The following is a 17197-nucleotide window of genomic DNA, read 5'->3' on the forward strand; positions in this document are numbered from 1 at the left end:
CCAAGGATGTCTCCCTGTTCCCAGGGAACCATGTCTTTGTTCTAACTGGACGACTGTTCACTGTAACAAACCTGTGGAACATTCCCTGATATCACTAGCTTTTCACTGAATTTTCGAAGCAGTTTGGGGAGTTTTTTTGTTGTTGTTGTTGAATGCTTGCAGAAATAAACTTAGCGAATTTCTCGCATCGACGTGGTCTCTGCTTTGGGGTAAAACCGTGATGGGCAACCTGGGCTTTATCTGCCCACAACGAATCCTTTTTCGCTATCCCTCTACCAGCACGGAGTCCTCCAGGGACTTGTCTCTCCCGATATCCTGCTCACAATACGTAAAATTAAGTCTCACCATCCTTCTAAGAAACACTTTTTCCAATACAGTTATTTGTTCTTCTGGACGCATGTTTAATGTCCTTCACCATCAAATGCATGCATCTAGACTGCAGACAGGAAATCCCAGGGGGCTGTTCTCTGTCCTGAGGCTTGATGCCTTGCAAAGGGCTCTTCAATCTCTGGCGGTCTACAAGGCCACGAGCTTGCCAGTTACCAGATGCAAATGCTGTCTTCCTAGATATTTTCCCATCCATTCTCAATATAAAAAACAAAAGCAGGTTGAAGGATATGTATACGGAAATAAAAGTCAGAAATGACTATTTAAAGGAGTTTTTAAATACAAGTTCCCCAGAACATTGACCACTTAACTCGGTTAAAGTAAAAAGGCTAGGAACAGTAGTGAACGTAATGAGAGCACACAACTTAGGAAGAGACGGAACTCCATAGAGCAAAAGTCAGGGGCATTTCATGGGGGACAATAAAACCAAATAACCAGGCTCACTGTCATCAAGCTCCCTCTGACTCATGGAGGCCCTGTAGGACAGAGGAGAACTGCCACGTGAGCTCCTGCCTGAGACTGTGAATCTTCAAGGGACTAGCAGCGCCGTCTTCACCCGGCCTCGCGGTTGGTGGTTTCCCACTGCTGCGCGAGCAGTCCCGTGAGCAGCCCATTCTGCCACCAGGGCTCCAAGGGGGTAAGAAGAACCCGAAATACACAACTCGGTGGGCGTTTCCACACTTGGATCTTTACAAGAAGGGACTTCCTGCAGCAGGACCTTACAAGGCAAGCCTAATGCGGGCCTTCCTGTAACAGGATGATGCTGCAGCAGGTCTTCCCAGCAGTGCGAGAATGTAAGGCAATGGGCTTAAAGCACACGCGTGTCTTTCTTAGCATGGTTACAGCAGGCGTTGCTAGGGTACTTGCCACTAGAGCGGTGGTCTCCATGGTTAATTACTTCCTTAGAACAGCCTGCTCAAGCAGGACTTTTCCTGTGGGTATTCCCATGGGCGATTTAGATGAAGGTCGGGGATCCTCTTAGAAGCACTGTCTCTTCATGTGTAACTTGAGCATGAGAAAAACCAAGTCCTTAGCTAGGTGGTTGCATCTGCACAGATAAATGGCAGTTGTGACGTTGAAAGCAAAAAAGACCTCAGACCTCAAGCCGGCCGTTTCAGACTGTACCAGCTACTTAAACCACCAGACACATATTTAACCTCAAACACACGTAAAAGATTTCCATGAAGAATCATTTATTCTTTCCCAAGTGCAAATGAAATGACAATTATGGACATGAACGAAGAAACATTTTTGTTACATAGCCATGTGCTGTATGATCAGTCTTGGGATGCTAGACAAGGTGTGACTATTAAGCTCTGTAAGTTCTTTATTCTGTGATGGTGAGACAGTCTTGGAATTTTTTATGTCTCGTGTATTACCTTGCTTTCATTTTTTTCACATTACAGTTCATTCTCTTAGCATCTAACTAAACAGAAACAAAAAGCTTTTAATAGTGATTTAAAGTAGTGTCAAGATACATTTACAATCAAATATATAGATAAGATAGTGTGGCATTAGGACTCATTTATTCCTTTCTTTAAGTTAATGAATTTGAGACAGTAAATCTAAGCTACGGCACATTTACATTACATGTTAACTCTTGAGTTCTTTCACTTGTGAAACGAAACACATGTACATCACTTAAGCATTTACACAACACAGACTTCAAAATAGGTTTCTCGTCTATACAACTGAGAGTTCTCCGTGACAAGCTGCAGATGTGGAACTTAGGCCAAGGGTATCAATTCTGTCACCAGAGACAACCACACACACACACAATATAGTTCCCTTGGTCAGATCCGAAATGGAATGATATAATTTTATGGCAGACTTAAATCTCTCCTAAGTTTAAATGATTAAGGTCCAAAGTTAGCATATTTACAAGTAAACACAGGGTCTCAGTTATTCAGCTGAACAAGTAAGTGATTTACTTTGCGTATGAACCCCTGCCCTCTGGCTTTCTACAAATGACTGGGACAATGAAGAAGAAACCCAACAGGTTCCCAGAGTATGCGAATAAACGCTCAACAATCAGCTGCTTTAGGGCAAAATCCCAAAATCAAACTCTCTGCCACTGAGTCGACTCCAACTCACAGCAACCCTGTAGGGCAGAGCAGAACTGGCCCAAGGGATTCCAAAACTGTAAGTAATTTCGGGAGTAGAAAGCCTCACCTTTCTCCTGTAGAGAGGCCAGTGGTTTCAAACGGCTGACCTCACAAGATCCGCTACACCCCCAAGGCCCCAGGGTCACAGGAGAGGAACTATTATTTATCACAGCTACCAATTTCTATAGTGTAAATACTTCCAGGACAGAAGATTTTAAGCTCCTAATGATCTGACAACCGACTAGCAAGCTTTCTGATCCCTTACAATTAATCTCTCCCAAACCAAATACTAGCCAGCTCCAACATTACATTCAAAGGCCCCGATCTTAAATAGCTCATGGTCTCTACTTGGGAGCCTATTTTAGAACACAGAAAGGAAATGTGTAAATACAAACAAACAAACAAACAGATAATATTCTATTAGTTGAACTTTGTAGTAAGTCGTTTTAAAAGTTAAAGAGAGTACTCCACTCTAGCACTGTAATTCTTGTTCATTTTTTCCCTTGCTCAAATTTCTTTGAGAACATCGAAATGTAGTATACTTGCAGAGAAACAAAGGATGAAGGAGCTAAGTATAAAAAGAGAAGAAAAGACTCCTACGGGGTACTCTCACAGTTATGTTTACTTTGCAAGAAAACACCCACTGAGATAGGAGCAGATATTCCGTAACTTAAAGTTCTAGTCTAGTCACGTCAGTACAGTCCGGCTGAGAAGCCTGGAGACCTGTACTATGCGCTTTGCCTGCAAGTTTGCGAGGATTAACTTTGCACAGCTCCGCAGAGCATGCTGCACACCAGGCACACTATCGGCTCATACTACAAGAAGGCAAGCTTGGATCTGAACTGAACTTGCTCAGCACAGTCACCCCTTTGGGTCAGATCTTGGATAACTGCCGGCCGGCCGAACCAGGGAATTCTTCTGGCAGGAAGACATGGAGTCTGCAGGTCGGGCATGTCCCCTGCTGTATCAGCCACGGTCGAATGCACTGCGGAAGCAAAAAGACCCACGTCAGTCTCTCAGGTTCACATTAGCAGAGGCAGCTGTTACACAGGGATTCCCAGCCAGCGTGTCTTCTGCTGGATCTGAAAATCCTATCTGGCAGATCAATCGGTCCAATGCTACCGTCCTGGCTCCTTCCCTGAGACGCGCTGAGCAGCCGGGCTGCTAACCACGGAGCACTTCTTTCAGCTGCCCCAGCGCTACTCATGTCAGCCCCTCGGAGCGCCAACCCGGATCGTCCGAACCATCTCAACGGTCTGGGACATGGATGGTAGTTCTTGCTGCTAAGGAGATCAGAGAGCGCTGCTACACTTCTCTCTCTGCTCTGTTTTACAATAGAGTCTTCACACTTCAAAACCAAGGAAAAACCATGACTAAGCATACAAGAGTCAAAAATGTCTGGTATCACGAGTATATGGGTTTTGAGTTAAAATGAGTAAGCGAGGGGTATGCTTTCCAGACTGCTCCTTCTTGGGTGGTGATGGGAGCATGCCTTGTCCATGACGTTTACATGAATACTGGCTCGCCTGTAACCAGTAACTTTTCTCTGCCTGACTAAAGGAAGGCTGGGCCAGGGGAGAAAGGATCAGGTCTAGGCCGTAGCTATGAAGCCTATCAACTGTGACCCTAGAAAGTAAAATTAATAAAATACTTGCTTTCTATTCAATGGGCAACGACAACAACAAAGTAAGCTTTATTTAAAACCTGTTCCTAAATGACGAGGATTTTGAAACTACAGATGAGCATGCCTAGTGGTTAAGTATCTTTCCTAGAGATCTTTTGGGACTGGCCATTCTGCACATATCTCTTCAGATCCGACTAGACAGCCTATATATATTTGAGGCAATGTTTTACAGATACGGTCTGAATGAGCTAGCTATTGCTCACTTCCCCGAGGAACATTTCTTGTGGAAGATTATTGTTTCCCATGTTAAATTACATCTCTGCCACAGAAGACTTGGAACATAAATTGTATATCAGTAGTTCTTGCACAGAAGCAACAATAGAAATTAATCTATATAAATGTCACAAATCTACAAAAGATATACCAGCATCACATTTTCTAACCTCAAACGCTCATGTTAAGCCTAGGCACCCTCCAAGATAAATCTGGGAGCCTGGAGGACTGCTAAACTATGTCTTCGGCATTATAATGGCAGGGATGATTAATAGGTGTGAGTGCAAGTTTCTAGACAAAGGACAATATTGGATATCCACGGCAACTCAAGCTTAAATAGCACCGTTGCCAGTTCTGCCAGGAAGCATGCTGTGCCACCAACATTCCTCCCAGCCTAGTGAAAGGAAGGGACTGCCTGTCATTTAAATCTCAACATCGGCCACTTCTCGTAAGCATGTGGAGTCCATGGCTAGCCACAGAGCAACAGGTTCTTGTGTGGTGCCCGCAAGCCCGCCGTTACACCCAGTGAGAACTCGGGACACAGCAATGGACGATGCCGTCTACCCAGGTGACTGGGGTCAGGCGCTAAGCTGGCTAGCAGTAAAATATAAAACATCAGTTACTTGAGCATGGAACTTGTGAGCACAGGGTAACACAGAGAGGTCTTCTGCAGAGAGATTCTCATGACATATCACACAAGGCTCCTCTTCGTCTTCCTCTTCATCCTGGAGAAAACACAAGTGAGCTTAATTAAATCCAGCTCATTTCCTTCCCCCAATAAAAATCTGCTCAGAATCAAGAGTCCCATTCTCACCAAATTATTGGCCCCTTCCCATGTGTCAGAACCTTGTGAGCTGAGGGTCCCCCAGTCTGGTTTGGGGGACTGGGAAGCATTTGGCTGTGGTGAATAGCTGGGTGAATCACAAGTCCCACTCAGCGCTGATTCATCTTGAGTCTGGAAGTAAGAGATTACACTTAATTTTTTATACAAATGTCTAAAGGGTCCAGCAGTAACACTACAGCTCTCAGTCACGGCCAGCCTCTCCAACCCTGTCTCCATCCCCACCCCGCGGCACAGGACACGTCACTTTCTCAAGACCCCTCTCAGAGACCTTCCCCATTCTGCTGGTGCCACAGCCCGGGGAGGGTGGGGGGAGGGGAGGGGAGGGAGTGCAGGCTCCTTTTAGACATAATCATTTATCTCTGCCCCCAAAGTTCATTAACACGGGATTCCTTTGTTCCCCCTCTCTGACTCTTCACCTCCTTGCGTGGCTGCATGTCTGTCCCCGGTCTCTTCCTCTCTCTAGCTCTCCCTTTCACATTGTGCTCAACAGTGACAACAGAAGTATTTCGCTTGGAAGGGAGCATAGCATGAATCAGCAAAAAGTAAAAGTCAGTCAGAATCATGAAAATTCCTCAACCAAAATATTGGAAATTCTTACTTATAGATGCAGGGCCACGTGATGACAAAAATACCTCTATATGTTCTATCAACATCTTTTCATAAAATTAGTTTTAAGCACCCCCTCCCCCACACGCCCTAGGGTATTCTTTCAGAGTAACCTAGAGTAAATTACAAGCGAGACGGTCTTACTTTAGAGTCATTTACTATGACTCTTCTAGCCCTAGTCTTTGTGACTCTGACCAACAACCGTCCTTTCCCTGATGGGTCTCGGGTAAGAAGGTGGGAGAGATACGGGTCTGGGTTATATGATTCAGCTATGATTAACTGCTAACAGAGTTAACTGTGATTGGAATCCTCGTGATCACAAAAGAAGCCATCTCAGAAGTCGAAAGGTGAAGATCTCATGAGCAACAAGCAGGTCCTGGGCACTGAACCCCCGTGGACACCAGAGGAGCAGCAGCAGCAGCAGAACCAGGTGTGAGAGCATGAGACAGAGCTGCGGACTTCCCGGCCCACAAAGTTAGTCCAATGGAGTACTCTGGGGCAGGAGGGCGGCTTATAGAGTGGGATGCCTCTGGGCACTTAATTTGGGGAGCTGGATTTGCTGACCCTTGGAGGTGGAGCTGAGTGCCTTTGGGGTGAGGCTCACAGCAGAATAGCATGCCCTCTGGGTAGTTATTGGCAGTCTGAGCAGGCCAGAGGGCAGTCCTAGAGGACGAGGCAGGAGAGAGGCCTGCAGAGAGAGCAGTAACAATAGAGCTTGCTGTAGGAGACAGAGCAGTATTTCTTAAGAAAAAAGTTTTCTGTGTTATTTGTCAAATTCATGTTGTTGGATTATTTACTCTTAATAGATGAATCAGTGAGATTAGAGACATGACATAGAGGCAATTAAAACAGTGGACTAGAAGTGAGGTCAGAGAGGCGGCTTCTTTACCTGAGATCTTTCGGGCTCAATGATTTGGCAAATCTTGCAAACAATTTCATCAAATGTCATCACAGAGAATGACTTCCCGTTAGCAGCCTTCACTTTTTGTAGTAGATCTGTGAGCTCTTTTCTAGAAGAGATCAAGGCAGAGGTCTCGGTTATTGCTCCGACTGTCTTGGGGATGCGCTCCGCAAACGAGGGATAAAATCCTATCACATGATTGATACAGAGCACATAGAGGAAACATGTCAGATCTCAAGTCTAAAAGAGTAACCTCAGGCCCATTTGCATTTATTTCAAATCAAAATTAAAACAGAAGTTTTCCCTTTATGGGCTTGACTGATACGCATTTCCCCTCTTGAATCACGCGTACCCCCCTTACCCCCAAATCTGAATGTTCTTTTGCTCAGGACTAGGACATTCCTTTCTAATGACATTGCCATTTCTTTCTCGTTTCTTTCAGGCAAATATGTCTATTTTTGTAACGCTCAGAAACAGGGGGAAAGTAAAAAGAACAGGAAACCAATCTTTAAAAGACATGTATTAATTATGCTCCTTTTCATCTATCTTTTTGGTAGGACAAGAGAAGACGAAATAGTTCTCTTTCCTGAGTGAAGAGTCAGATGAATGCTGACCTTCTCAAACGACCCTGACTTTGCCACTTACACATTTTGTAAACATAGATTTAAAACCACCATGATATCGCTCTATTTTCATTATCTTTTCACGCTTGTAGTATTTAAAAAGACCAAATCCAATCCTGTTGGTGTTTAAAAAACTGGCTAAAATCTAGCATCAGTTCCTCGTATATAAGAGTAGATATAAAGAATCTTCATTTCTCTGGGAAAAGAATTCTGTCCTCTTGCTAATGTCAGAACTGTGAAAGACATACTGAAACAAGGATTTCTTACATTTAACTGCATTTTGTAACAAAGAAATTGTAAGGAACTTTAACACAATTAACAAAATAGAAAACAAAATCTGATGCTGTGTCGGCTTACTTAGCATACACTCAATTTAAGATTCACATTGGCAGTAGGTTATTAAGTTCACTGTTGTAGCCCGTGGCATTAACAGTGGAGAGGTTTACAACTACTTGTACTTTCAAGAGATGAGCAAATATGAATTAAGAAAAATTATTCTTCTATGATTTACGTTAATAAGGAGTATTAGTGAAGAAGCTTGGGTTTTCTATCACACTATCCCGTCTTAATACGATTGTATTTTCTTTACCAAGGTCATGATGCAGAGATGGCTGTATTGGGGGCATGGTAAATTTCTTTGAAATATCTGTCTAAGTATATCTAAGGAACTGCAGCATTGTGTGCACCACTAAACAAGCACTAGGTACCTGGACTGTTGTGGAAAGGCAGTTTTCAGTCTGTCCACAAGCCTCTCCAAGTTCATTGTGGGAAGGTCACTCCCCACAACTGCACTGGGAGACAGAGGCTCTCCAACAGGGGCCGGCACAGCCCAGGCGATGCCAGTCATCTGCAAGGAAACAGAGTGGCTTGCAATAGGAGAAATGTAACCCATCAGCTTCAAAGATTAAGAGACTAACATGGCATTTCCAAACCTGGAGTAACTGAAAGTGGGTGAAATGGAGAATGAAGGAGAGTAGTACACACATACATAAACCTTTTATAGGGGTTGCCACATTTTAATGTAACACAACAATGTTTCTAATTGAATTAGGTTCCCCAAATATGTGTTGTAAGTAATAACCTCTATGCCTGGGGCTTTGAGGACTACGGTGAACCTGACCCAAGACACAGTAATGGTATTTTCAGTCACCTCATATGTGTGTGAAAGTTGGACATTGACTAAAGAAGACTGAAGAATCAGTGCATTTCTGTTATGTTGCCAGTGAAGAATATTACAAGTACCATGGACTGCCCCAAAACCGAACAGCTGTCTGGGATGATGTAGATGGCCAGAATGCTCCTTAGAAGCAAGGACGGTGAAACTTTGTCTCACGCACTTTGGACAGGCCATCAGAGGGACATCTTGCTTGGCATAGTGGAGAGGAGGAAGCAGAAAAGAGGAAGACCTTGCCTAGATGGGGTCTGCCACAATGGGGCCAGCAGAAGAACGCTTGTGAGGACGGGCCGGGACTGGGCGGTGCTTTGTTCTGTTGTGCAGGTGGTAGTTGTCCGTCAGAGCTGAGCAACTGCCTTGATGGTACCTAAGAACAACCACTACATGCCTGGGGCAATAATGCCACTTGGAAATGGGTTGTCCTTATGTTAATGAGACAAGTGGATTTTGAGTCACTTTCTATTTTTGATGAAGAGCTTAAACAAAGGAGCAGAGGAGAGGTGGGGTAAAATAGATGCCAAGGCACAGAGTGATCTCCAAGGAGCCAGGAACCAAAGGACCTTCCTCCATAGCCAACAGAGAGAAAGGAATTTATAATGTTATAATACAATATTTTCCAAGGTGACACTATTTATAGTCTGTGTTTATAAAGTTGAAATACTCCTGCTATATAAATGGGAACACCCCCAAAAAACGGTAAAAAGCTCCTCTGGGTAGAGCTTTCATAGGACATGTTTTTCCCTCTAGGCGAGCATCAAGCAACTCTCTCTGAATGAGTGCACCCAGTGGCGTCACCTGGAAAGGTTCTCTCTGGTCACAGAACATATTTTTTACAAAAGCAGTTTGTGATGGCCACTTTAACAGAAAAGTATACGCTTGTGAATTTTGTTTCCTGCTTGGGAAAAATGCCATAGGAACTGTTGTGATGTTGAACACAGCTTATACGGACAGCGCTATGGGAAAAACTAAAGCATACAAGTGGTTTTCTTGTATCATCAAAAAGATGAAATGTCGATTTATGACAAACCCCATTCTGCATGTCTGTCAACTTCCCTGAACAGACGGTTGTGCGTTTGGAGTTTGTTCCACCAGGTCAGCCTGTTAATCAAGCTTTCTATTTAGAAGGTCTGAAAAGATTGCATAACAGTGTGCGACAAAAGGGCCTGATTTGTGACAGATGGGACTGGTTTTGCCACCAAGACAATGCACCCACTCATGCCGCCATCTCAGCGCGCCAGCTTTTGGCAAAAGCAGCATGCCTCTCTAGCTCCACACACCTGACTCTCCAGGCCTCGCTCTGGGGCACTCTTTGGGTTTCCGCGAGTGAAGAGGGACAGGAAAGGACGGAGAGTTGACAACACAGAAGAGTTGAAGAAAAACGCAAGGGAAAGTATTGTCTGCCATTCAAACAGATGAGTTTGAAAAATGTTTCCAAGAATGGAATCGCAGATTTGACAAATGCATTCGGTGTAATGGAGAGTACTTTGAATGTTATAAGGTTTTTTTGTTTTAAAAAAATACATAGCTTTGAAAAAAAAATTCTGGTTTGTTTTGTGTAGCCCCTCAGATACGTAAGCATCATTTTCCTCTATTTCTGTGGTATGATTTGATATGGTATGATTACTTGTCATAATTCAACCTCTTTGCTTTAAAATCTATACAACTGCATGCTAAAAGTGAATTGATTTAAAATTTCAACCTAACTCAAATTGTTGTGTTACCAAAGTAAAACTGTAATTATATAAACTCTCTCATATAAAATGTAACTTATTTTTTGTATTGACACACTTAGCTAGCAATAGCTAATTAAAAATATATATGTACCTCACACCGAAGTAGTCATTTAGTTACCAATAAATGATCGCCTCTAGCACCATTACCACCAATATCATTCTGTTATTTCAATGAACAAAAGAAGGTATTCACTCAAGAAATCTACGGGATGGATAAAGAAGGAATTGACGTGCATGCGGCTCTGTACCAGGGGGGCTCTCGGTGGGGCAGGTGCCGCGATGACTCCGGAGCACACTGCAGGCAGGGGAGGCACCGTGAGGACGGGTCTAAAGTAGGGTTCCTTCACAAGGGGTCTTCCTAAGAAGCGCTGCATCTAAAACACACAATGTGGAAACAGTGACAGCAGCTGGGCACTTACACATTCAGGTAGGTAGTAACACTCCAGGCAACACTCTCTACTCATAACGTGTATAGGCCACACTCTAAACTCATAATGTTTGAAAGAAAACAGTGATGTATATGTCCATATAAAGCATTCGGCACACTAGGTTTAAAGCGTACTATATAGCATTAGCTGACCACATGACTATTTAGAAGAGCAGAGAGCAGTGACATATACTGGAAAGTACTTAATGAGAGAAGAATTTGGTTCTCTGCCTACTTTCCTCCTATCTACCTGTGTCACCCTGATTTCCAAGTTATCAATCTATTAAAGGAGACTGGATGCTCCTTTCATATCCTGAATGGCATTAAGAACACCATACATGAAGATAACCAAAGGTCATGAAAAACATAAGAAAAAAATAAAGAACAAAAAGATAAAAGTGGATGTCCGAAGAGAATCCAAAATTAACTTTTAAACAAGTGAAAGAAATGGTCAAGGAAAAGAGCTAAACAGAACATTTCAAAAGGCAGCTCAAAAGACAAAGGCAAGCACTGTAAAGAACTGCACAAAGACCTGGAGTTAGAAAACCAAAAGGGAAGACTATGCTTTAACGCTTTCAAGCTGAGAGAACGGGAAACATTCAAGCCTTGTATGACAATCTCGAAGGATTCTATTAGCAACATATTGAAAGACACGGAAGCATCAAATAAAGGGATACTGCATGGTTCACAATCAGGAAAGATGTGTATCAGGGTTGCATCATTTCACAATAATTATTCAGTCTGAACCAAAAATTCTGAGAAGCTGAATCATATGAAGAAGAATGCCATGTCAGGATTGGAGGAAGCCTCGCTGACAACCTGTGATATGCAAATGACACAACTTTGCCTGCTGAACTGAAGGAGGACTTGAGGTACGTGGCTGATGAAGATCAAGGGTTGCAGCCTTCCCTATGAATCACACCCTACAGGAAAAGAACAACAAACTCCACACCTGGACCAATACACACTATCATGAAAACCAGAGAGAAGACTGAACTCATGAAAGATTTATTTCATTTTGCTTGGATCCATAACCAATGGATTTTTTGACCAGCAGTCAAAAAAAAAATCAAACAACGTACGTACTGCAGCACCCTTTGAAGATTAAGGTGGGCTAAATCAGGTCCTAGTACTTTCCATGGCCTCCCGTGTCTATGAAGCTGGACAGCGAATGGAATCTGGGCAAGGTTGACTAGAGAAGAGATGGATTTGAATTATGGTGTTGGTGAAACATTTTGAAAGTACCATGAATTACAAGGACAAACCAATCTGTCTTGGAGGAAGTAGTCACAACGTTCCTTAGAAAGGACTTTGTCTCATAGACTTCCGTTGACCTGTTATGAGGAAATCCCAGTCCCCCAAAAAGAACATCATATTTGGTAAGGAAAAAAGACAGCAAAAGAAAAGAAAAAAGAAGGAAGGCTGTCAATAAGCTGGGTGGAAAGGATGGGCTCACACCTACCAGCTGGGGGGGATGCACAGGAAAGGGCAGTGTCTTGCTCTGCAGGATGAGTTGCTAAGAGTTGAGGCTGACTCAATTGCACCTAACAATAGCAAATGAAAATCACCGATTTAGGTGATCTTTAATATTCTGTCCCACCTACAAGGATGTAGACACGTGAAAAGAGGATCTCTAAAAAGTGCTCTTCGTGTTGGTGAATAACAAAATACAGATTCCAGAAAGGAACGTGACAGACCGCTTCGTGGAAGGAGAAAGGTGCGAAAGACGGAGAAGTCATATTTCCACTCTGTGTCTCAGAGACTCGCAGGCTTAAAGCACCTGAGGCTTATGCTGGGCTGGTTCATGGAAGTTCCAAAGTTAATTTTGAAGACTTGAGAACTAATTAGTAGCTGGGAGAGCTAGTTGGAGTTACTATTCAAAGGGGGAGTAATACCCCCAAGATGCCTAGATACAAAAGCAGTTGAAGTTCGCCTGTTCTGAAGCAATTCGGTAGATCATTTTGGAGTTTCTAAAGCCAACTTATATTTGGAGTCACAGGACAGTGAGCAGAAAGCACAGTTTCTTGTAAATCTACAAGAATATGTCTTATTTCCTGTAGAACTGAAAAAAATCCTTGGGAATTCTCTGCATTTAATCCACAACCTTCTTTTCACAGTATTTGCATTTGATGACGACTTATCCTGGGATAATATTCAGTAAAAACAGTGCCCTATAGGACTGCAGTTATATAGAAATTGAACTTTGAAAAACCATGTGGAAGCGCCTTTGGATGTGGGTGACAGAGAAAAGGCGGGAAGAACGTCGAGGCACGTAGCAGAAACGCCTGAGAAGAAAAGCTGGAAGAGGGAAGGAAGCTCCAAAGAGAAGAACCTGGAGTTCTCTGACATTTGATTTGGGTCAGTTTGTAAGCTACTGGGTTTGTCGGACTTTGTTCTGGCCGCCCCGAGAAAGGATTCCAGAGCACGCCGGGAGGGCTGGGCACTCACTGGTTATCTCCGATAATGCCCTTAAGGTTGATAAGGTGAGTGAGAACTATTACCTCTTTAGATACCAAATACATGCCTAAAACACAATCCATATTTATATTTAGGCCTCCCACCGCCAGCCAGCTGCTTATCCCACTGCCAGCCAGCTGCTTATCCCACCGCCAGCCAGCTGCTTATTCCAGTTGGAAAACGCATGAGACGTGCTGCATGTCCCGTGTTTGAAACCTTCCTCAGCGCGTCCTTGTGAAGACGGCAGTTTCTCAAAAGCCTCTTTCTTACCAGCATTTCCGGGTGGGGGGGCGGTGGCGGGAGTTGCACTGGTGGCAGAGTGCTCAAGGCGAACCCTTGCTTCACCTTGTTAATCTGCTCATTGTACTGAGTCTAGTAGGAGAAAAACAGTAACCGAGGTAAAAGCATCTTCAAAAACAACCATGTCACAGGAGAATAATTCATGTGGCTTTTCATGATCCAATATAGAACTTTGTCGAGATGGAGACCCTACATTTGGAGAAGACAAGCCTATAGACCAGGGTTCTCCACCTTCCTAAGGCCATGACCCTCTCATGCAGTTCCTCATGTGGTGGTGACCGCCCCCCAACCATAAAATCATTTTTGTTGCTACTTCATCACTGTCATTTTGTTACTGCCATGAATCAGGCGACTCCTTTGAAAGGGTTGTTCGACCCCCCCAAAGGAGTCACGACCCACAGGTTGAGAACCACTGCTACAGACCACTATCACACATAAGGGAGCTTCAAATTGGGGCTGTAAAGATGGAATTGAAAGGTAATAGGATTTTCCCAAGAACTTTTTCATGACCCTCATATGAACAGTTACATTTTTAGAAGCGTCTCTTTATTGAAAAAAAAATCAGAGACATAATTGACATTCCTTGTGATAATTTTTCAGTCCTCATAAACCTCAGCCCCCAAACAGGAACCACTGGTATATGAGAGTAAGTTAATAAGCACTGCTACAAAATCATGTAAGTCCTTATTAAACAGAAATACTAAAAGGTGGAACTACTGTTTCTCCACATAGCCTCCATGTAGGTCTCTATACTTCTGAAGGTAGAACGCTCGCTCTCTAACCCTTGCCTGAAGAATTCTGTGCTCACCAATGTACACCACCCCGAAAGATGTTTGGCATCGTTAAGGAACTCAAGTTTTATTCCTGTAAATATTCTTGAGTTTGGGAAGTCAAAGCGTCCTGAAAGGGCAAAATCAGAGCGGTCGGGTAGATGGGTTACATTTTACAAATGAAGTTCTGTTTCTCTTTATTGGGAGTTACTACATATATCATTCCCTAGTTCCATCACATCAAGCAGTATTGTACAATTGCCACCACAATTGGCTTCCAAACATTCTTTTCCATCTTGGACTCCTTCGCATCAGCTCCATTTTACCTCAGTCCCCGCACTCTACTGCCTCCTTGCCACCCCCACTGCCCCCTGAAACCTTTATTCTACTTGCGCTCCCTACAGGTTCATCAATCTGGGTTCCATATACCCAAACACAGGAAAGCATATGACACAAATTCAAGAGGGTGACCCCCAATAGCACATCTCAGAGAAAGCCCAATATGAACAAACAAAAGAAAATACAGAAAAAGAAAATGTTGACAACCAGATCAGGCCACGTGTATCCGAGGGGGCTCAACTGACAGGGCTTTCCCCATTCAAATCAGGCTTATCCCTTTGGTCGTTTAGACTCCTGCTCTTGTCGGAAGCTCTCTCTCCCTGCCTTCGAAGAACGAGCAGGTGCATTATCACAATGAAAACGCAATTCCTGGAGCAACCGGCCTGGCTTTTTCTCACTCTGCAGCTTTCGTTTTTCTTGAAGCTTCTTCATAATTAACCCTCATGATCGGCCTATTTCTTTCACGATGATCTATTAAGATCACGCCTTCAGAGTCCCCAGGAATAGTCTCCATAACCTTCACAACTGACCTTTCTGCCGTGAATTGAACGGACCAAGCAGGTCATTGCTTTGATTGGGTTTTTTTAAGGCACCTCATAGGGTGTTCTACTGAGAGAACTTGTCTGTAGCCATCTACTGAAGACAGAGACATGTTACAGCATGCTAAATTGGAATAAGCCTGTGCATGTGTGAACCGTATTCCTGGAAGCAACACTTTCTGACTTACCCTAGTAAAGTGAATAAAGTTCTTAAAGGCTCAACAAGCCATAAGCAACATACCAGCTAATAAATGACAAGCATATATATTTTTAACCAAAAGTTTTAAAATTTGTATGGAAATGTGAGCATTAGTCATTCAATTTTATTTTATTTTATTTATACCCAACCCTGTCATTCTAGCTCCACATCTAATTTTCCTTTATTCTCTTGAATTTCTGTCAGAAATAAAGAAACTAATCCTTGAAGTTTAATGTTTTCAACATTTCTTGGTATTGTCACAATTTTTCATTCCTATATTACTTTATAAACAACCCACAGGCTTTAGGGAAAAGAGCTGATAAATCAAAACATTCCAAAATTTCCACAGAGACATGTTTGAAATAGAACAAGGAACTAGTTCTTTCAAGGACAGAATTCTGAATAAAAGCAACAAAAATGCTACCACTAAGGACTACGAAGGGAGAGTCAGGAAGAAAACAGTCAAGACCATGAAGGAAGGCACTGGGGAATGAGGCTGTGCATGGATTAGCTCCATTGTTAATAAATTACCATGAAATAATTTTATAGATACAGATATACACACGCATATTTAAAGTAAGGAAAACATACCACATTAAAATATAAATATAAAAACATTTTAAGCATAAATGTAAGTATAAGCATAAATGAATTATTAAATATTTCATAGGTATTCCTCTAGATTCCCTTTAACAAGGGCCTAATGCTAGCAGATCAATAATTAAGAAATTGTTATTTTGCATTATGGGAGACTTATTTAAAAAGTTAAGTTGAAACTAATACAGACGGATTTTATTTTCCTACAATTTTTTAAACAGATTGTTGGTCTTACCAAGAGAAGACATTTCTTCTTTTTTTAGGACATAATTAGTTTTGAAATGCTAGGCAAACTAGATGTGTGACATAATTTTTTAATTGATCATTTCCTGGGGATTACATAAGGAGCTAGTGAATATGTATATGAATCTGAAATGTTAGTTACATGTAGCAACCAGAAGTGATTGATCCCAATAGAATATAAATGATAAAAACTAAAATGAAAGAACAGTATCTCTCTAAAATTTCTCTAACAATGGTTTTTAATGTTAGATGTTTACACATATCTCACCTGTAACATGCAGCCAATTTACTTTAAAAGCACTTCAGGGCTTACCTTGAGGAAAGCAATCTTGTTTCTAACATCAATCACAATGGCATTCCAACTATCCACTGCAGCCTTTAATTGGAGTGATTCCAGGTTGCTATTATTGAAAAAAAAAAAGATAGATGCTCTAGGCCTTTCTTTTTACATATCATTTAGGTATGAAAACATTTCTAATATATTCTCGAGCACCTAGGTAAATACTGTAGAGCAGCAGCAAAGTTAACATCTTGAACAACCACTGTTTCCAGCAGACACAAAGATGTACAGAGAAGCTATACAGCTACTGTTTGGATAACAAATATAACTTATGCTTCTAGACGAGTAAGTCTTTTTATACCTTGATGACATCCTTTCTTAGGAGCTCATTTGATACCTAAGAAACAAATTTATTGTAAATGGGAATTAATACATCTATCATATCATTCCATAGTTCAATCACACCCAGTATAATTGCACATCGGGTTCCAAACACTCCTTTTCTACATGGACTCTTTGACATCATCTCTACTTTGGCCCCTGCCCCCGCACTGACCCGACCCCTTCCCAGAAGCCCTGAGTCTACTTGCTCTCGCTATAGTTTCATCGATCCTGGGTTTCCTACACCGAAAAATGAAAAAAACAAACAAACCCACATAATACAACTTCAAGAGGGCGGCACCAATGACCTAAACCTCTGGGATACACCCTAATACGTACAAACAAACAACAAACATTACAATCCAAAATTACACAAAATTTTGGAAACCAACTCA

The 17197-nt window shown here is 42.4% G+C and overlaps 1 protein-coding gene across 7 annotated transcripts in view; it reads right to left on the reverse strand.

Annotated features, from left to right (window-relative positions):
- Window positions 1-2233: 2233 nt before the first annotated feature.
- Window positions 2234-17197, reverse strand: part of DZIP3 (DAZ interacting zinc finger protein 3) — a 117394-nt gene continuing 102430 nt past the window's right edge. For all 7 annotated transcript variants that reach the window (XM_075542556.1, XM_075542557.1, XM_075542559.1 and 4 more), the window contains 8 exons: window positions 16455-16542; window positions 13425-13526; window positions 10519-10644; window positions 8071-8210; window positions 6729-6849; window positions 5204-5344; window positions 5013-5114; window positions 2234-3477 (listed from right to left, as the gene is read on the reverse strand). In XM_075542556.1, the coding sequence (XP_075398671.1) occupies window positions 3367-3477; window positions 5013-5114; window positions 5204-5344; window positions 6729-6849; window positions 8071-8210; window positions 10519-10644; window positions 13425-13526; window positions 16455-16542 (931 nt within the window). In that variant the 3' untranslated portion in view covers window positions 2234-3366. The remainder of the gene's footprint in view (window positions 3478-5012; window positions 5115-5203; window positions 5345-6728; window positions 6850-8070; window positions 8211-10518; window positions 10645-13424; window positions 13527-16454; window positions 16543-17197) is intronic.

The sequence above is a fragment of the Tenrec ecaudatus genome, chromosome 2 (assembly GCF_050624435.1).
Source record: "Tenrec ecaudatus isolate mTenEca1 chromosome 2, mTenEca1.hap1, whole genome shotgun sequence".
Taxonomy (NCBI): domain Eukaryota; kingdom Metazoa; phylum Chordata; class Mammalia; order Afrosoricida; family Tenrecidae; genus Tenrec; species Tenrec ecaudatus.